General features: G+C 42.6%; 1 protein-coding gene across 2 annotated transcripts in view; it reads left to right on the top strand.

Moving 5' to 3' along the window:
* The first annotated feature begins 1,333 nt into the window (after nucleotides 1-1,333).
* Nucleotides 1,334-21,251, top strand: part of copg2 (COPI coat complex subunit gamma 2) — a 113,330-nt gene continuing 93,412 nt past the window's right edge. Inside the window, exon 1 of one of the 2 annotated variants that reach the window (XM_059943962.1) lies at nucleotides 1,334-1,438. In XM_059943962.1, coding sequence (XP_059799945.1) covers nucleotides 1,411-1,438 — 28 coding nt within the window. In that variant the 5' untranslated portion in view covers nucleotides 1,334-1,410. Of the gene's footprint in view, nucleotides 1,439-7,596; nucleotides 7,756-21,251 lie in introns of those variants that run through there. The other variant, XM_059943961.1, reaches the window with a different exon arrangement.

The raw sequence follows: 21,251 nt of genomic DNA, 5'->3' as shown, positions 1-21,251 counted from the left end.
GTACATGACACCGTATACAACCCAGAGATTTATTTTCTTGGGGGCATACACAGTAGATCCAAGAAACATAATAGACTCAGTGAAAGATCGTACCCAAAAGAGTGGGCAAACACCAATGTGCAGACAACAAAATATGAAAATATAGAAGGAAAAAAAAACAATAAATATCGAAAACATAAGGTGAAGACTCCTTGAAAGTGAGTCCATTGGTTGTGGATCAGTTTGATGATGGGGCAAGTGAAATGGAGTGAAATTATCTCCTTTGGTTCAAGAGGGGTTGAGGGATAATAGCTGTTCTTGAACTGGTGGTGAGAGGCTTGAAGCTCTTGTACCTTCTTCCTGATGGCAGGAATGAAAAGAGAACATGACCTGGGTGGTGGGAGTCTTTGATGATGGGTGTTGCTTCATGTAGAGGTATTCAACACAATAAAACCCAATAAAATAAAGAACACAATAACTAGAAATACATTACTTATCTTACATAAATAGATTGATTGTGTGCCCCTACAACCAACGCATTCCTGAAGCAGCGTAGATAACTTCACCCACTAGAACTCCGAACTGATTCCACAATCTACAGACTCACTTTCAAGAGATTCTGCAGAAGCTGGAAATCTAAAGTAATGCACTCAAAGTGCTGGAGGAACTCATCAGGTCAGGCAGCATCTAATGAAAGGAATAAACAGTCAGAGCTTCAGGCTGGGACCTTTCATCAGGACTGAAGGGTCTCAATCCAAAATGTTGACTGCTTATTCATCTCCGCAGATGCTGTCTGACTTGCTATATTCCTGCAGTACTTTGTGACTCAATTTTTCAAAGACTCTTCACAACTCAGTATAATTTTTTATTTGCATATTTTTTCTTTTTCTTTTTTTCCACATAGGTTGTTTATCGCTCTTTGTATATAGTTTCTCATAAATTCTATTGTACTTCTTTACTTTCCTGCAAATGCTTGCAAGAAAATGAATCTCAATGTAATACTAGATAACATGATTAGATAATATAGTGTTAGGTAATATGAGCATTTGTTAATAATAAATTTTGAACTTTGAATTTTCGTCCATTCCTTTAACTTGATGAGTGACAGCTTGGCCAAATTATCTGATTCTGTGCTGTAACCTCCATTTCTCTTCAGATCTTGTCACAACTTTGGTCATAGTTCTGGAGTGAGTACAATCTGGTGTGAGACTGGGCCCCACCAACTAGATGAGGCAATGCCCTTTTAACAAGATTGCCTCAAGTGTCAGTTTACCGTAACTGCTTCCTCCCTCACCTGCGTCGCTGAACTGACATTACCACCTAGGGGTCAAAGTGCTGCTGTTTCTGCACACGAAAGCACAGCAACGTCAGCTGCTGGGAAGTTGATCACAGGGAACAAACATACTCCCAAAGTCCTGTCAGACAACAAGAATGTTCTTCATTGATGACCACGACCACGGTAAGCAATCAGCAGTTTGGAACTAAGAATCCTGCAGGCTTGACACATTGCCTTAAATAAACAGACTTTTAATTTGCTGATCACCATCTGTTCCTAAATTGTGTACAACAGAGAGATCATCTTCTTTACAGACTCTGGGTACAATGAGCTTAATATTCCATTGAAGTGACAGTTAATGAACTAATTCTTGGCAGAGAGTGAGCTGCTGAGTTATCCAAGGAATTACAATGATGAATTTGATATAAATGTATTCAGTCTGTGGAATAATTCCATTTGTTTCTTTGATTGTTTCAAGAGCACTAATTCTTTCTTAGAGGTGTAAGAGGCGAATTCACAACCAAATTGGACAAGAAAGACCCTAGATCAATTTTCTGTTTCAAACAAGCGAGTTCGGCAAGTTTTAAAAAGTTGTAAGAAGTTTTAATTTTTTCGAATTTTTGAGATACAGCACGGGATAGGCTCTTCTGGCCCCTTCAGCAGTGCCACTCCAGCAACCCCTAACAAACACTGGGTGGCACAGGACTGTAGTGCTTAGAACAATGCTTTATAGTCCAGGCGTCCAGGTTTCAATTCCCGCCAGTGCTGTCTCTAAGGAGTTTGTATGTGATCCCCACAACTGCGAAGGTTTCCTTCCATTGTCCAAAGATGTACTGGTTGGTAGTTTAATTGGCCATTGTAAATTGTCTCGCGATTAGGTGAGGGTTAAATCGGGGGAATTGCTATGTGTCACGGCTCGAAGGGCCGGAATGTCTCCTCCAGGCTGTACCTTAATCAATCAGTCAATAATTAAATAAATATGCTTTTTTAAAGGATTTAAATCAAGGGTTAAATTGGGGGGGGGGTTGCTAGGAGACATGGGTTGAAGGGCCAGAAGGTTCTATTCCACACTGTATCTCAATAAAATAGTAAATTTAACCCCAACCTTAATTACAATGACCATTTAACCCACTGGGTATGCCTTTTGGACTGTGGGAGGAAACCCGAGCACTCAGGGAAAACGCAGACATTCCACAGGGAGAATGTACAGAGACTCCTTACAGAGAATGCTGGGATTGAACTCTGAACCCTGACGGCCTGAGCTGTAATAGCGTCACGCTAACCGCTGCGCTACGGGAAAGAATCTCACCCAGATACCGCACCACGTACTCGCTGATTGTTCCTGTTTCAATTGGCACAGAAATGGGTATTGGCTTAGGAAGTAATTGGACCCAGATGGTACAAAGCATTGTGGAGTGAGTTAAGTACTTCCTTTTGTAATGTTAAGACAATATGTGCAAAGCACTGAAATAATTCACTGAATGTACCAGTTTTATAGTTGTCAGGTTCTAAAGGTAAGAAGTTATGCAGACACAGAGTGATCAAACATCATTTTCCGGTGTCAGGTAATTCCAAGAATTTTATATGATATTAAAGAACAAAAGTAGGTCACTTGGCTCATCTTAAGCACTCAAAACAGTGTGCCATTCATGCTGTTACATACAGTACTTAAAAACCTGTCTGTATCGCATATTTGCAGTCGACTATCAGGTTGATCACAGGGAACAAACATACTCCCGATGTCCTGTCAGATGACAGGTATAGTCACCGGTTTCAAACTGCCAGATGGCCGTCACTAAGGAAAAGGTGCTTAGCTAAGCAGAGTTAGATTGCTAAATCAGACTTAGGAGCGGCTTCTTCCCCTCCGCCATCAGATTTCCAAATGTTTCGTGAACTCATGAACTTTACGATTCCTCTTTTGCACTGTTTATATATTTAATTTCTGTTGGTATCCTTTAGTAATTTTTTATGTCTTGCAATGTACTGCTGCCACAAAACAAATTTCATGACATATGTCAGTGATAATAAACCTGATTCTGACCATTGTCCGAACTCGTGTACATTGTCTCTAACTGTAATAAAATCTTGAAAGAATTATATATAGATATAAGAACATAAACATGAGAAAGTCTGCAAATGTTGGAAATCCAAAGCAACACACACTCAAAGTGCTGGAAGAACTCAGCAGGTCAGGAAATGAACAAATTGTCAATGTTTTAGATCGAAATCCTTCTACAGGACTGGAAGGGAAGGGAGAATTAACCAGAATAAAAAGTTGGGGGGAGGGGAAGGAGGATAGCAAGAAGGTGATAGGTAAAGTCAGGTGGGTGGGAAAGATAAAGGGTTGGAGAGGAAGGAATCTGATAGGAGGGAGATTGGACCATAGGAGAAGGGGAAAGAGGACAGGCAACGGGGGAGGTGACAGGAAGGTGAAAAGAGGTAAGAGGCTAGAGTGGGGATTAGAAAGGGGAGGAGGAGGGAATTTTTTTTTTGGAAGGAGAAATCAATATTCATGCCTTCAGATTGGAGGCTACCCAGACAGAATATGAGGTGTTGCTCCTCCACCCTGAGGGTGGCCCTCATCTTGGCACAAGAGGAAGGCGTGGACTGACATGTCGGGGCGGGAATGGGAATCGAAATTCAGATGTTCGGCCACCAGGAAGTTCCGCTTTTGGTGGATGGAGTAGAGGTGCTTGAAGAAGCAGATCACCAATTTGCAGAAGAGGCTGCATCCAGCACACCCGACACAACAGACAGCCCCAGCAGATTCACAGGTGAAGTGTTGCCTCATCTGGAACATACAACAGGACATTAGTTCAGAGTTCATGAGACCTGCTGTATATCATGTCAAATCTAAGAACCATAAAAAATTAGCAGTATAGATGAAGGCGCAAAAATGTGTCCCGTTCTGGCTGGGCCATGTATTGACTGTCCGCGGACACGATAAGAAGAAGATGGAACACCAATACCCTTGAACACAAAAGCCTACAAAAATTAGTGGATACGGCCATCACTCCATCACTCATAAAGCTCTCTGCACCATTGATCATATCTACATGGAGCACCTTCTTGGGAAAGCAGCATCTATCATCAAGGATCCCCACCCAGCTAGGACATGCTGTCTTCTCACTGCTGCCATCAGGAAGCTGGTACAGGAGCCTCAAGACTCACACCACCAGGTTCAGGAACAGTTATTACCCCTCAACCATCAGGCTCTTGAACCAGAGGGGATAACTTCACACAACTTCACCTGCCCCATCGTTGAAATGTTCCCACAACTAATGGACTCACTTTCAAGGCCTTTACAGCTCATGCTCTTGATATTTATTGCTTATTTAGTGATTGTTCTTGTGTTTTTAAGGCATTTGTTTAGTTTATTATATTTTCACTTTAGTAATTCATTTGTTATTGTTTTCTAGTTAAAGTTAAGATTGTTTAAAGTAGATTTGTTGTCTGTGATATATCGCGGCATGCGATGACGTCACACCCAGTTTCGCCGCGTCTTGTGGGGAAATACCGGTTTGGAGAAATGGGAAGGAGGGGGCTTATGTGTGCAGGATCAGCGCGAGAAAAGTTTTCTTTCTACACACTAGAAACATTAGTGAAGCAACGCCTTTTCACCATACGTTAATGTGGAAGAGTGAACAGTAAATGGTTAATCTTACTGGGACCGCCTCATTGATTGGTTTATGCTTGGTGTTTAGTTCAGAGTTCTTTTGCACCTGTGTGAGAACACTACAGTTCTTCTTATTATTTCTTTCTCTCTTTGCATCTACACAGTCCGTTGCCTTTTGCAGTTAACCCACTAACCCATCCATCTTTGGAGGAAACTAGAGCACCCAGAGGAAATCACATTGTCACAGGGTGAACGTAGGGAACACTTGCCGACAGTGGCGGAACTGAACCCAGGTCACTTCGCTGTAGCAGTGTTAAGAAAAGTTTAAGTAGACTGCTCTCTGAGAAACGAATGGCAATATGTGGTAAAATAGTTGATGAATATTGCTAAAGAAGGAAAGTAGATTAAGAGTCTGATAATCTGTTATCCAGCTGTTCAGAAATGTCAATTGTTCTGGTTAGGCCACATCTGGAGCATTGTATAAAGTTCTGGTCACCCAACTATAGGATGGAAGGTCAGGCTTTGGAGGGGGTGCAGAAGAGCTTTACAGGGTGCTGCCTGGTTTAGAGGGCGTGTGCTATCAGGAGAGGCTGGATAAATTTGGGTTGTTTTCTCTGGAGTGGTGAAGGCCAAGGAGAGATCTGATGGAGGTTTATAAGATTATGAGAGGCATAGGTAGACTGGACAGAGTGCATCTGTTTCCCAGGGTTGAAATGTCTAATACCAGAGGGCGTGCATTGAAGGCGAGAGGGGGTAGGTTCAAAGAGGATGTGAGGGGTAAATTTTTTACTCAGAGAGTGGTGGATACCTGGAGTGTGCTGCCTGGCATGGTGGTAGACGCAAATACATTAGAGGCATTTAAGAGATGTTTAGATAAGCACAGGAATATGAGGAAGATGGAGGGGTATGGACATTGTGTCCAGGAGAGATGAGTGCCTGGGTACTTTAGATTTGCTTTTTAGCTGCTTTGGCATAATATTGTGTGCAAAAGGGCCTGCTCCTGTATTATCCTCTATGTTTTAATTCAATTCCTCCTCACAGATGAGTTTCTCCAGCAGATTGTTGAACCTGGATTCCAGTATCTACAATCTCTTGTGTCTCTAGCTTTCCCAACTCTCTCTGAATTAGCCAGTTCTGTTTTAAGATTGTCCACCTGTACATTAGTGCAGATTTTCTCTCTCCACAGACTGCCTGATCTGCTGGGTATTTCTAGCCTTTATATGTTCTTCTAGGTTTACAGAAACTCTTCTATGTTTCAAAGTTCTAGCATGGTCTGTTTATTTTCTTTGGTTTTTTTTTGCTCTCTCATTAATGGCCACATTTTCAACTTTTCCTGATACTGAAGATGCTGGAAATCTGGATCAACACACACAATTCCATGGCGGTCCATAAGGAGTTTGTACGTTCTCCCTGTGACTGTGTGGGTTTCCTCCAGGTGCTCCAGTTACTTCCCAGATTCCAAAGAAAGCTAGGGTTAATAGTTAATTTGTCACAGGGGTGTAATTGGGCAGCGTGGGCTCGAGCTCATTGGGCCAGAAGGGGCTGTAACCATGCTGTATCAATTAATCAATAAATAAATGCATGAATTAAAACAATTCTGGAGGAGCTCAGCAGGTCAGGCAACACCTGCGGAGGGAAAATCCCTCTGCAGATGCTGCCTGACCTGCTGAGTTCTTCCAGCATTCTGTGCTTGAACTTTTCCTGGTATTAGGTGCAGGGTCTTTGTATTTATTTTATTTCTTACATCCAAGGGAGTAAAATTCTTTATGTTGCGTTTCTGTTGCAATGTACAAGTGATAGGGAAGGGAAATGTGGGAGGATGTTAACCAAATGCTAAGATTGTATACATAACTGTTTTCTATAATGTATGTACAGTCACATCAGTGTGTATTGATAAATCCGATGGCCTGGTGGAAGAAGTTGTCCCGGAGACTGTTGGTTCTGGCTTTAATGCTGAGGTACCATTTGCCAGACGGTAGCGGCTGAACAGTTTGTGGTTGGGGTGGCTGGAGTCTCAGGTGATCCGCCGGACCCCTTTTAATGCTACTGCTGCTGTAAATATCCAGAATAGTGGGAAGTTCACATCGACAGAAGCACTGGGCCGTCCGCATCACTCTCTGCAGCGCCCTGCGATTGAGAATTCCCGTACCGGGCGATGACACAGCCAGTCAGGATGCTCTCGATGGTAACCCTGTAGAAAGTACAGAGGCATTGGGGACTCATGCCGAACTTCTTCAGCCGTCCGAAGTGAAAGAGGCACTGTTGTGCCGGCATGTACAGTCTTTCGCAAAAACAATTCCTGTTGAACCCTATGGTATTTTAAAACCTAGCAAACTAGGTACCACACCTGTTCTTGGACTGTTCTTGTCTTTATGAATAATTTATCTTCTGCACTCTGGTTGATCTTTCATTGATCCTGTTATAGTTACTAGTCTATAGATTTACTAAGCATGCCCGCAGGAAAATAAATCTCAGGATTGTATATTGTGACATACGTACTGTACTGATAAATAATTTTACTTTTTGAACTTTTTACCTCGAAAACTACAAACTCCCCCAGCTGCAGTTGGCGCATGCTCAGAATTAAGACGAGACTGCACACTCGCCCGGAATTCCAACGCATGCGCCGACTCTGGACCCGGCAGCCACTCGCGAATCCCGTCTCCGAGCGCTCCAAGTGTTGAGCATGCGCGGTGCGAGTGGATCAGTGACGTGTCGGTGTGACTGGTTGGCAGGAAGTAAAAGTGCAGTCACCGGAAGACGGAGTTGCGGACTTACGGGGAGTCGGGGGAAATTTCTTGCAGCCGCTCATCTCGGCAGGGAGTTTAACACCCGGGGCTCGGAAAGATGTTGAAGAAGTTTGACAAAAAGGACGAGGAGTCTGGTGAGTTGCGGCTCCGTAGGGAAGGTGGTCGGGATTGGTTGCTATGGCAGCGCCAGGCTAAGGACCAAGGCCTGTGGATGAATGATGAGGGTCCGAGAGGTGATGTAGGGCATCTTGTGCTCTAAAATACCCCGCTGAAGGCCAGTGAGGGTAAAATAATGATGACAGTGCGATCATAGTTGATTTCTGTTTTTGTAGATATTCCTGGATGTCATCTTGCACCTTATTGTCTTCCTGCACCGCACTTTCTCTGTAACAGTAACACTTTATTGTGTATTCTGTTACTGTATTACCTTGTACTACCATAGTGTACTAATGTGATTAAATGTTGGCGTGCAAAACTTTTTTTTTCATTATACCCCGGTACTTTGGAATATGTGGCTTAAATTGTCACATGTACCAAGATACAGTGAAAAGCTTGTCTTGCATATTGTTCATACAGATCAAATCATTGCTACAATTCATTGAGATAGTACAAAGTAAAACAATAACAATGCAGGATAAAGTGCACCAGCTGCAGAGAAAGTGCAGTGTAGGCACAGGAAGAGCTTTTTCCCTGAGGCTGTGACCCTGCTGAACCTCACATCACAGCACTAAACAGTGTTGCACCCATATTGTACTGTCTCAGTACTTTTATATTTGTATGCTGTAACACTTACTACTTGCTGTTATTTTGTAAATAACACTCTTCATTGCATTTCTAGTTAGATACTAACTGCATTTCATTGGCTTTGTATCTGTACTCGGCACAACGACAATGAAGCTGAATCTAATCTAATAAGGTGAAAAATTATAAGGAGGTAGGTTGTGTGGTCAAGCATCTATATTGTTGTACTGTTGTTGTTTGGACAGAGGTGGTTGGCAGCTTATTGGGAATCTTCTCGGTTGTGCTGGTGGGTTATTTTGTTGTGTCACTCAGGCTTGACATTATATTCTCGGTGATAATGACCCCGTTCTCCCTGCAAATGCTCTACACTACATCCAAAGCATCCCAATGACCCTGTGATTTCTGTCTTGGAGATGGATGTCTGAACATCCTTCAAGAGGGTGAATCCTCGCAGATGGTCAGGCCCCAATGGTGTTACTAGCAGGGTACTGAAAACCGGTGTGACCAGCTGGCTGGAGTGTTCAGGGATGTATTCAATCTCACTCTGCTGTGCTCTGAAGTTCCCACTTGCTTCAAAAGCCAGCAATCATTCCAGTACCCAAGAAGAGTAGGGTGAGCTGCCTCAATATCTCAATAGCACTCACCTTTACGGTAATAAAGTGCTTTGAGAGGTTGATTTTGGCTAGTATTAACTCCTGACTGATTAAGCACTGGGACCCGTTGCAGTTCGCCTACCGCTACAACTGGTCCACAGTGGGTGCAATCTCATTGGCTCTCCACTTAGCTTTGAAGTACCTGCACAACAGCAAAACAGACATCAGACTACTCTTCATCAATTCTACAGTACTGTCCAAAAGTCTTAGAATCATACAGCTGCGGTGCTTAAGACTTTTGCACAGAACTGTATTTGTCAATGTGGCGCAGTGTATGAGTTTGTAAGTCTGGTGGGAGCAAATGATTTTGTGAATGGGGAGGATGGAGCGCCACGGGAGGGATGTGGGACAGGTGGCAGAGGAAGAGTGCCAGGGGCAGGGGAGAGGGGTGGTGCCAGTGCAGACGCACTTAGCCCTGTGACACCAAGCAAGGTTATTTGATTCCAAGCAACTGATTTAGTGACCATTTGATTCCAAACAATTGGTTTATTGATCATTACAGAATGTCACTCCAGTGCTTCCCACTCCTTTTCCCAACCATGAGTCCCCTCTCCTTGTCCCCTTCCCACTTTCAGTCCACAACAGAGATCCATGTCAGAATCAGGTTTATCATCACTCTGATATGTCATGAGTTTTTGTTTTTGCAGCAGTGCAGTTCAATGCATAAAATTACTACAGTTCTGTAGAAAAGTCTTGGGCACATACAGTCGGCCCTCCTTATCCGCAGGGGATTGGTTCCAGGACCCCTCGCGGATAGCAAAATTTGTGGATGCTCAAGTCCCATATGTAACCTGTCATAATCCAGTGGACCTCGGGACCCAGCGGAACCCAGACCTTATTTAACTTGTCTCAGTGCAGTGGATATTAAGACCCTGTGCCAGAGCTCTGAATGCGCATTGTTTCTGTTCACGAAAATGATCACGATTGAAAATAAAGTGGAAATAATAAAGCGACTGGAAAGAGGTGAAATGCCATCGGTCATTGGAAAAGTGTTAGGCTATGTTGGTCAACGATCGGAACAATTTTAAAGGATAAAGTGAGAAAGGCCCTGCCCTGATGAAAGCTACAATTATTACTAAGCAACATAGTGGTTTAATTTTTGGGTTTTGTAGTTTTTTTTTAATCCTCACATCAGTCCGGCAGGGTGGAGAGCGCACTCGGGTGCTATCAGTCCCAAGTCCCAAGAACTTCTGTTCCCAAGCTCAGCGCTGAAACATACGTTCTTAAGTGTTATATATGCATAGAAAGGTAAAATATATACTAAGACAAACGTTTGACCAACTGACGCTAAATAATACCAGATGTACCTGTTCCGACTTACTTAGTAAGAGAACGTACGATTTTTTTCGATCCCGATCCACAATAATCTGCGCACATCTTCCCGTATACTTTAAATCATCTCTAGATTACTTATAATACCTAATACAATGTAAATGCTATGTAAAATGGTTGTTATACTGCATTGTATAGGGAATAATGACAAGAAAAAAAGTCTGTACATGCTCGAACAACAATTGCTGGAAGAGCATTTCTGGGTTTTTGTGCTCCCCGGTTGGTTGAATTCGCTCATGCGGAATCCGCAGATAAGGAGGGCCGACTGTATAGACAACTGGAGTGCCTAAGACTTTTGCCCAGTACTGTGTACTAATAATCAAACTTAAAAGCCTAGGCTTTGAACAACTTGTGCTACTCTCTGCAATTGGATCCTCATCCAGTTTATTGAGAGACCACAGTTAGTGTAGTTGGGTAATAACTTCCAGCTGACTGTCAACACAGCAGCATCTCAGTGGGGAACTCAACCCACTGCTGTACTCTTTGGCCATGACTTTGGCTAAGCACAGCCTGAATGCCAATGATAAATGTGCTGATGACACCTCTGTAGTAGGTACAGTACTGTGCAAAAGCTATACATAGCTAGGGTGCCTAAGACTTTTCCACAGTACACTATTAATTTTATGTATTGCACTATACTGCTGCTGCAAAAAGAAACAAATCTCATGATATATGTGAGTGATAAACCTGATTCTGATATGGGTCTCTGTTGTGGATTGAGAATGGGAAGGAGGCAGGGAGCATGGTTGGGAAAAGGGAAGAAGGGGAGCAGAGAGGATACAGGAACTGTAATGATTAATAAACCAATTGTTTGGAACCAAATTACCTTGCTTGAGGTCTCGGAGCTGGGTGTGTCTGTACCTGCCCTAGCACTCTGCTGCCAGTCCCACACCCCTGCCAAGGTGCTCCACCCTCACCGTTCCCAACATCCTTTGCTCCTGCCACTTTTAGGAGCGGGCAGTGGAGTGCATGGGAGCGGAGTGCTGGGCTTTGGCTCAGCAGGCTTCGGCGCAAGGGGACTTCGGTGAGAGGAAATCAGTGAGCCTGAGTATGTGCTTGCTGAGGTAAAAATGGTAAGGACAGTAGGTACTTTTTTCATTTATTCTGACTAATCTGGGATCAGGTAATGGGGGAGACAGTGGTGTGCTCTGTATCCAGTATGTGGGAGGTCAGGATCAACACAGTTGTCCCTGATGACCACACCTGCAAAAGGTGCATCCAGCTGCAGCTCCTATCAGACCGAGTTAGGGAATTGGAGCAGGAGCTGGATGAACTACGGATCATTCGGGAGGCAGAGGCAGAGATAGATAAGAGTTATTGGGAGGTAGTCACACCGAAAAGACAGGAGGTAGTCAAATGGGTGACAGTCAAGAGAGACAGGGGGAGCAGACAGAGAGAGCAGAGCACCCCTGTGGCCATTCCCATCAACAATAAGTATACCGTTTTGGATACTGTTGGTGGGGATGACCTACCAGGAACAAGTTGCAGTGGTCCTGTCTCTGGCACTGAGGTTGGTCCCTCGACTAGGAAGGGGAGGAGGGAAGAGAAGAGAGCGGTAGTGATAGGGGATTCTATAGTCAGGGGGGCAGATAGGAGATTTTGTGGGGAAGATCGGGAGTCTTGGATGGTATGTTGCCTCCCTGGTGCCGGGGTCCGGGACATCTCAAATCGGGTGCAGGTTATTCTCGAGAGGGAGGGCAAGAACCCAGATGTTGTGGTCCATCTAGGGACCAACGACGTGGGTAGGATGAGTGAGGGGTCCTGCGTAGTGAGTTCAGGGAGTTAGGTGCAAAGCTGAAGGGCAAGACCTCCAGGATAACAATCTCAGGATTGCTACCTGTGCCACGTGCAAGTGAGGCAAGGAACAGAAGAATTATACAGATTAATACGTTGCTGAGAGGATGGTGCAGGAGGGAGGGCTTCAGGTTTTTAGATAATTGGGCTTTGTTCCAGGGAAGGTGGGATCTGTTCCGACGGGACGGTTTACACCTGAACTGGAGCAGTTCTAACATTCTTGCAGGAAAGTTTGCTAGTGCTTCTCGGGGGGGGGGGTTAAACTAAATTTGCAGGGGGCAGGGATCCAGAAGGCGAAAGAGGATAGCAAGATGAAGAATAAAGGACAGGTGGGGATTACACGGTTCCGGAATATTAAGTGTGTAGTAGAGAAAGGTGAGGTGGAACAAGTGATAAGGAGGACACATGTACAGAGGGATGATCTGACGGAACATGGAGTTAAATGTGCAGAAAGAATAAGTAAATTTAGGAAGGACAACAAAATTCAAGGTGCGTATAGCCTGATGGGGGTTCGGGGAGCTGGGTTAAGCACAATAGGCAGTGGTTTAAACAGAGAGAGGAGAAATGGGCTAAAAATTATATATCTAAATGCACGAAGTGTCAGAAATAAGGCGGATGAGCTTGAAGCTCAGGTGCGAATGGGTAACTATGATGTTGTTGGGATAACGGAGACATGGCTGCAGGGAGATCAGACCTGGGAAATGAATGTACAAGGAACGTGCTATCGTAGGGACAGAAATGTGGGTAGAGGGGGTGGGGTGGCCCTGTTGGTGAGGAATGAGATTCAGTTCTTTGCAAAGGGGGACATAGGATCAGGAGAAGTAGAGTCTGTGTGGATAGAACTGATGAACAGTAAGGGCAAAAAGACCCTAATGGGTGTTGTCTACAGACCACCAAACAGTAGTACGGATATTGGGTGCAAGTTGAATAGGGAGTTAACATTGGCATGTGGCAAAGGTAATGTCACAGTAGTTATGGGGGATTTCAACATGCAGGTGAACTGGGAGAATCAGGTTGGTGCTGGACCACAGGATAGGGAGTTTGTAGAGTGCCTACGGGATGCATTCTTGGAACCGCTTGTACGAGAGCCAACCAGGGACAAGGTTACTCTGGATTTAGTGTTGTTTAATGAACAGGATTTGATGAGTGATCTTGAAGTAAAGGAGCCATTAGGAGGTAGTGACCATAATATGATAAGTTTTTATCTGCAATTTGAGAAGGATAAGGGCAGATCGGAGGTGTCAGTGTTGCAGTTGAAGAAAGGAGACTGTGGAGCCATGAGGGAGGAGCTGGCCAAAGTTAAATGGCAGGTATTCTTGGGAATAATGCACAAGGTGCAAAATCAGTTCATCCCCCAGAGAAGGAAGGATTCGAAGGGGGGAAAGGGGCCACAGTGGTTGACAAAGGAAGTCAGAGATTGCATAGCACTAGAAAAATGGAAATATGACAGAGCTAAGGTGAGTGGGAGGACGGATGATTGGGAAGTTTTTAAGGAACAACAGCACTTAACTAAAAAGACAATACAGGGAGAAAAAATGAGGTACAAACGCAAGCTAGCCAGGAATATAAAGGAAGATAGTAAAAGGTTTTATAGGTATGTGAAGAGAAAGAAGGTAGTTAAGAACAATGTTGGGGCCTTGAAGAATGAATTGGGTAAAATTGTTATGGGAAACAGAGAAATGGCAGAAGAATTTAATGAGTACTTTAGATCTGTGTACACTAAGGAAGACACAAGCAATCTCCCAGATGTATGGATGGGCCAAGGATATAGGGTAAAAGAGGAAATGAATCGTATTGACATTCGGAAGGAAACGGTGATGAGAAGACTGAAGACTAACAAATCCCCCAGGTCCAGATGGTCTGCATCCTAGGGTACTAACGGAGGTGGCCCTGGAAATTGTGGATGCATTGGTAATCATTTTCCAATGTTCCTTAGATTCAAGATCAGTTCCTGAGGATTGGAGAATGGCTAATGTTATCCCACTTTTTAAGAAAGGAGGGAGGGAGAAAACAGAGAACTATCGACCTGCCAGCCTGACATCGGTGGTGGGAAAGATGCTAGAGTCCATTATTAAGGATGAAATAGTGGCATATCTAGATAGCAGTGATAGGATTGGGCTGAGCCAGCATGGATTTACCAAGGGTAAATCATGCTTGACTTAATCTGTTGGAGTTTTTTGAGGATGTAACCAGGAAGTTAGACGGGGGAGATCCAGTGGATGTAGTGTACCTTGATTTTCAGAAGGCATTTGATAAGGTCCCACAAAGGAGATTAGTGGTAAAATCAGAGCTCATGGCATTGGGGGGAAGATATTGACATGGATAGAAAACTGGTTGGCAGATAGAAAGCAAAGGGTAACGGTGAATGGGTGTTTCTTGGAATGGCAGGTGATGACTAGTGGGATGCCACAGGGCTCGGTATTGGGACCACAGCTGTTTACGATTTACATCAACGATTTAGATGAAGGCATTGAGAATAACATCAGCAAGTTTGCTGATGATACTAAGCTGGGTGGCAGTGTGACATGTGATGAGGATGTTAGGAGAATTCAGGGTGACTTGGATAGGCTGAGTGAGTGGGCAGATACTTGGCAGATGACGTTTAATGTTTAATAAGTGTGAGGTTATCCACTTTGGGAGTAAGAACAGGAAGGCAGATTATTATCTGAACGGTGTAGAGTTGGGTAAGGGAGAAATACAAAGAGATCTCTGAGTCCTTGTTCATCACTCACTGAAGGTGAATGAGCAAGTGCAGCAGGCAGTGAAGAAGGCTAATGGAATGTTGGCCTTTATTACAAAGGGAATTTTGTACAAGAGCAAGGAAATCCTTTTGCATTTGTACAGGGCCCTGGTGAGACCACACCTGGAGTATTGTGTACAGTTTAGGTCTCCAGGGTTAAGGAAGGACATCCTGGCTGTAGAGGAAGTGCAGCGTAGATTCACAAGGTTAATTCCTGGGATGTCCGGACTGTCTTATGCAGAGTGGTTAGAGAGACTGAGCTTGTACATGCTGGAATTAAGGAGATTGAGAGGGGATCTGATTGCAACATATAAGATTATTAAGGGATTGGACAAGATAGAGGCAGGAAATATGTTCCAGATGCTGGGAGAGTCCAGTACCAGAGGGCATGGTTTGAGAATAAGGGGTAGGTCATTTAGGACAGAGTTAAGGAAAAACTTCTCCCAGAGAGTTGTGGGGGTTTGGAATGCACTGCCTCGGAAGGCAGTGGAGGCCAGTTCTCTGGATGCTTTCAAGAAGGAGCTAGATAGGTATCTTATGGATAGGGGAATCAAGGGATATGGGGACAAGGCAGGAATAATATTGATAGTAGATGATCAGTCATGATCTCAAAATGGTGGTGCAGGCTCGAAGGGCCGAATGGTCTACTTCTGCACCTATTGTCTATTTAGAAACTTGTTTATGGCTCCATATTGACAAATGCAGTTCTGTGGTACGCACCCTAGCTATATACAGTAGCATGCAAAAGTCTGGGCACCCCTAGTCAAAATTTCTGTTACTGTGAATAAGCGAGCAAAAGATGATGATTTCCAAAAGGCATAAAGTTAAAGATGACACATTTCTTTAATATTTTAAGCAAGGTTACTTTTTTATTTCCATCTTTTACAGCTTCAAAAAAAAGGGCCCGAAGGAAAAGTTTAGGCACCCTGCATGGTCAGTACTTGGTAACACCCCCTTTGGCAAGTATCACAGCTTGTAAACACTTTCTGTAGGCAGCTAAGAGTCTTTCAATTCTAGTTTGGGGGATTTGGGAGATGCAAATTTCAAAGCTTTGTAAATATCCTGACTCCTCAAACCTTGTCCCAACAATCAGCAGCCATGGGCTCCTCTAAGCAGCTGCCTAGCACTTTGAAAATTAAAATAAATGATGCCCACAAAGCAGGAGAAGGCTAATAGGATAGCAAAGCCTTTTCAGCTTGCAGTTTCGTCAGTTCGTAATGTAATTAAGAAATAGCTGTTAACAGGAATAGTGGAGGTCAAGTTGAGGTTTGGAAGACCAAGACAACCTTCCGAGAGAACTGCTTGTAGGATTGCTAGAAAGGCAAATCAAAACCTCCATTTGACTACAAAAGACCTTCAGGAAGATTTAGCAGACTTGGAGTGGTGGTGCACTGTTTTACTGTGCAGTGACACCTGCCCAACTATGGAAGAGTCATCAGAAGAAAATATTTCCTGCATCCTCACACAAAATTCAGCATCAGAAGTTTGCAAAGGAACATCTAAGCAAGCCTGATGCATTTTGGAAACAAGCCCTGTGGACTGATAAAGTTAAAATAGGACTTTTTGGCCTCAATGGACAAAGGTATGTTTGGAGAAAAAAATGGTGCAGAATTTTATGAAAGGAACACCTCTCCAACTGTTAAGCACAGGGTGGATCGATCATGCTTTGGGCTTGTGTTGCAGCCAGTGGCACGGGGAACTTTTCACTTGTAGAGGGAAGAATGAATTCAATTAAATACCAGCAAATTCTGGAAGAAAAGGTCACACGGTCTGTTTATATAAAAAAAATAAAGCTGAAGATGAAAAGAGGATGGCTTCTACAACAGGATAATGATCCTAAACACACTTCAAAATCCACAATGGACTACCTCGAGGCGCAAGCTGAAGGTTTTGCCATGGACCCCACAGTCCCCCAACCTAAACATCATCGAAAATCTGTGGATAGACCTCAAAAGAGCAGTGCATGTAAGACTGCTCAAGAATCTCACAGAACTAGAAGTCTTTTGCAAGGAAGAATGGGCGAAAATCCCCCAAACTAGAATTGAAAGACTCTTAGCTGCCTACAGAAAGCTTTTACAAGCTACGATACTTGCCAAAGGGGGTGTTACTAAGTACTGACCATACAGGGTGCCTAAACTTTTCCTTTGGGCCCTTTTTGAAACTATGAAAGATGGAAATTAAAAAGTAATCTTGCTTAAAATATTAAAGAAATGTGTCATCTTTAACTTTATGCCTTTTGGAAATCAGGTAATCTTTTACTCGCTTAGCTATTCACAGTAACAGAAATTTTGACCAGGGGTGCCCAAACTTGTATATGGTGGAGATCACTCTGACTGGTTGTATTATGGTCTGATTCAGTCAACTCCATCAAAGGCACAATCCTTCCTACCATCAAGAGCATCTTTCGGATGTGGTGCCTCAAGAAGGTGATCACTGAAGTCCCACAACATCTGTGACATGCCCTCTTCTCATTACTACAATAGGGAAGAGGTACAGAAACCTGAAGACTCGTATACTAAGATTTAGGAACAGTGTCTTCTCCTCTGCTATTAGATTGGTGAACAGTCCATGAACCATGAATACAATCACATTAATTTTTTTTACTATTTATTTTGCAAGTTATCATAATTTTTGTTTTGCGACAGCAGTACAATGCAAGACATCAAGTTTTGCTGTGGTATACATGTCAGTGGTAATAAACCTGATTCTAATTTTTTTTTGCAGTTTTGTAATCTATGGATTTTTTGTCTTTACACTTTACAGAAGACAAATTTCATGTCTTATGTCAGTGATAATAAATCTAACTGTAACGATTCATTAGCTGATAAAGGCCCAAGTTTGCCCTCCTGAGCCCACATTAAAATCTGTATCCTTCTGAATTAAAAAGAAAAAGCCCTTCACTCTTTCACTCTTGCAAAATACTGTGCTGATGATTTTAATGATTTTTCCTTCTCTTTGTAGTTGCAGTCTTAAAAGTCTATACCTGTCCTACTTGTATAACTCTTATTAAATCCTTACAGTTAGGTTTGGGATCCTATCTCAATACTTAAATATCTCTGATCAATATTATCAGTGACATTCTTTGCCTAATCCGTGAGACTGTTAGAAAGGTAATCTATGTCTCTGAAGTATGATAGCATATGCACAACACTTAACAGTACCAGTGACCTGGATTCCATTCCCTCCGCTGTCTGCAAGGAGCTTGTACGTTCTCCCTGTGACAGTATGGGTTTGCTCCCACAGTCCAAAGACATACTGGTTGATAGGTTAATTGGTCATTGTAAATTGTCCTGTGATTAGGCTAGGATTAAAGAGAGAGGAAACAAGTTAAGCTTTCAGGTAGATTATCTATTATCGGAACTATCCTCGTTCTTCTCAACTATACACCCGACTGGACATTGTCTTCCAATGTTTGCTTATGCTTTTACCCATTTGGGTGAAATCCTCTTGTATAGTTCCAATAATTACATTTGGTAGCAGTCAGTCACCACCAATAGCTTCTCTCTTAACAAGTGAAACAGCATCTCTGTTCTTTTGCAGGAGTCTCTCCTTGTCCTATTCCTGTCTCTGATCTACGTGTAAATTACAGTGACATAATGCAAAAATACACTGACACTCAGCTTTATTACAGTGTCACCTCATGAAAGTCAGTTTAACATTCTGTGGAAACAGTCAAAATGTGATATTTTAGAGTTAACTTTCAACGCATTAGAGAATTAGTAGATGGTTTGAATGGCAAAATATATAGCTTTAAACTGTAGTTTGATAGTTCTATTTCAAAATTTAATATTGTGTGACACATAGTCTGCTTTTTCCATGATATGTAGATTTTTGTTAAAACTTAGCAATTGATTTTGAACATTTTCAAGTTCACTAGAAAAAAAACTCTCATTTATACATTTTTGATCAAAGTATATTCATAGTGCACTTTAGCACTTTTGAAGTGCGTTTACTTCTGTAATGCTGGAAATGCTATAGCTTATTTTTGCATAAATACCCCTAGTAACAAGATGACCCTTGTCTTAAAACAATTTAGGTAATCAAACTTCATTCTTATCAAATTTACAAATCACTATCAAATCACTGGGATATAGAATAAAAATTTGCTGTTGTAGAATATGTGCATCACATTTTATTTTATAGTCTGCATGTATTTCTTGGTACAAGTGTAGATAATGAGTTTACATGATTGAAAACTCTTTTCTGGGAACGGAAAACGTACCAGTGGGGGGCGGGGGAGTCTCCTGCAAATGATCAGATAATCTGTGCTGGGTTTATGGTTGAGGGAAAATTGCTGGCCTGCACACTGGGTAAACTACCGTGATTTACTTAAGAAATGCCCAGGGATCTTTAACACCCATCTGGCAGGATAAATAAGATACAGTTATACAGCATGGTATCAAGCCCTTCTCAAACACTGATTTTACACTAATTCCATTGTTTAACACAGCCCACCAGAGATTACATACCAGAGGCAATTTATTGTATCCAATTAACCTACCTCAATAAGCTCGATGCTCTCCTTCCTCTAGAATGTACTTAATTATATGCTCTAATTTCTTAGAGAGCGACTTGTATACGGATATGAGAGTGTTTTTCTGTTTCACTTTTGCAAGTAGGACATAAGCACAGTTTTTAAAAAATAGTGCCAGCAACTGGTCAGTTTATTTAGCCAGAGGGTGGGGAATCTGTGAAATTCATTGCCACAGTCAGCTGTGGAGGGCAAGTCATTGGTTTTATTTAAAGTGGAGATTGATAGCTTCTTGATTAAGAAAGACATCAAAGATTACATGGAGTAGATAGGAAAATGGGGTTGAGAGGATGATGGAATGGCGGAGCAAACTTGCTGGGCCAAATGGCCTAAAACTGCTCCTACATCTTATAATCCAGTATGTCTGCTCATTTCTTTTCAAAATAAAATATAGTTGATTTTTTTTGAGAGTGGTGCTTCCAGATTTTGAATATTTTCTCTCCCACTGACCAAGCTGTGCATTATATCCTTTCCATCACAGCTCATGATCTTACTATGCTTAATGGAGCTTTATTTTCTATCTTGACCATTGGTGTTCAGAGGGGTAAAACATGTGTTTCAGCTGTGTAAAAACCCAGGTTACACTACATCTAGGGTACCATGACTACTTTGATACATTGGCAGGAGAGTTTGCAGAAATAGCTGTTGTGATCCCTTGACTTTAGGTGTGTGTGGGAGGGTGATAGATAGTGTGGAAGAAGGAAAAGGAAGAGGGTGATAGGGGCTTGGGGTGAGTGTGGAAAGACCAAGTAGATCAGGAAGACAGACAAAGGGTCTTTTATTAGCCTGACATCAGCAGATGGTAAGATTTTAGAGTCTTTTAGTAAGGACAAGGTTTTGGTGTACTTGGAAGTACATTGTAAAATAGGCTGAAGTTGGCACGGTTTACTTGAGGGAAATCTTGTCTGCTAAATGTTTTGAAATTCTTTGGGAGGTAACAAGCAGGATAGATAAAGGTGAGTCAGTGGATGTAGTTGACCTGGATTTTTAGAAGCCTTTGACAAGGTGTCACGCATGACGCTGCTAAACAGCCTCATGAGTGACACCTTATAGGAAAGACATTAGCATGGACAGAAGATTGGCTGACTGGCAGGAGGCTAAGAGTGGGAATAAAGGGAGCCTTTCTAGTTGATGGCTAGTGGTGTTCCCCAATGGTCAACATTGGGTCCACTACTTACGTTATGTGTCAGGACGATTGAATTGATGGTTTTGTGGTGAAGTTTGGGGAAGATACAATGACAGGTGGAGGAGTAGGTCATGTTGAGGAAAAAGACTTGGACAGCTTTAGAGAATGTGCCAAAAAAAGTGGCAGATGGAATAGTGTAGGGAAGTGTATGGTTATATGATTATATTTGATGAGGGTTAGAATACAAAAGTAAGGATGTAATGCTAAAGGTTTATAGCATGTTGATCAGGCTACATTTGGAGTATTGTGAACAATTTTGGGGCCCATAAGGAAATGTATGCTAACCTTGGAAATGGTCCAGAAGAAGTTTATGAGAATGAATCCATGGATGAAAGGGTTAACAGGATCATTTGATAGCTCCAGAGTTCAGAAGAATGTGGGGGAATCTCATTAAAATCAACCGACTATTGAAAAGCCTGGATAGAGTGAACATGGAGATGATGTTTCTATTAGTACAAAACTGGGTGCAGCCTGAGATTAGCGGGATGTCCTTTAGAATGGAGATGGAGAAATTTCTTTAGCCAGAGGGTGTTAAATTTGTGGAATTCATTGCTAAGGAGGGCAAGTCATTGGATATACTGTGGATTTTGATGAGTTGGGACACATGGGGACCAGTACATTTTGGCCGAATTGGAGCAGCTGCTCCAATTAAC

This window comes from Hypanus sabinus, chromosome 19, assembly GCF_030144855.1.
Source record: "Hypanus sabinus isolate sHypSab1 chromosome 19, sHypSab1.hap1, whole genome shotgun sequence".
Taxonomy (NCBI): Eukaryota; Metazoa; Chordata; class Chondrichthyes; order Myliobatiformes; family Dasyatidae; genus Hypanus; species Hypanus sabinus.
The sequence above is the reverse complement of the archived record's forward strand: the minus strand, read 5'-3'. Positions and strand labels throughout refer to the sequence as shown.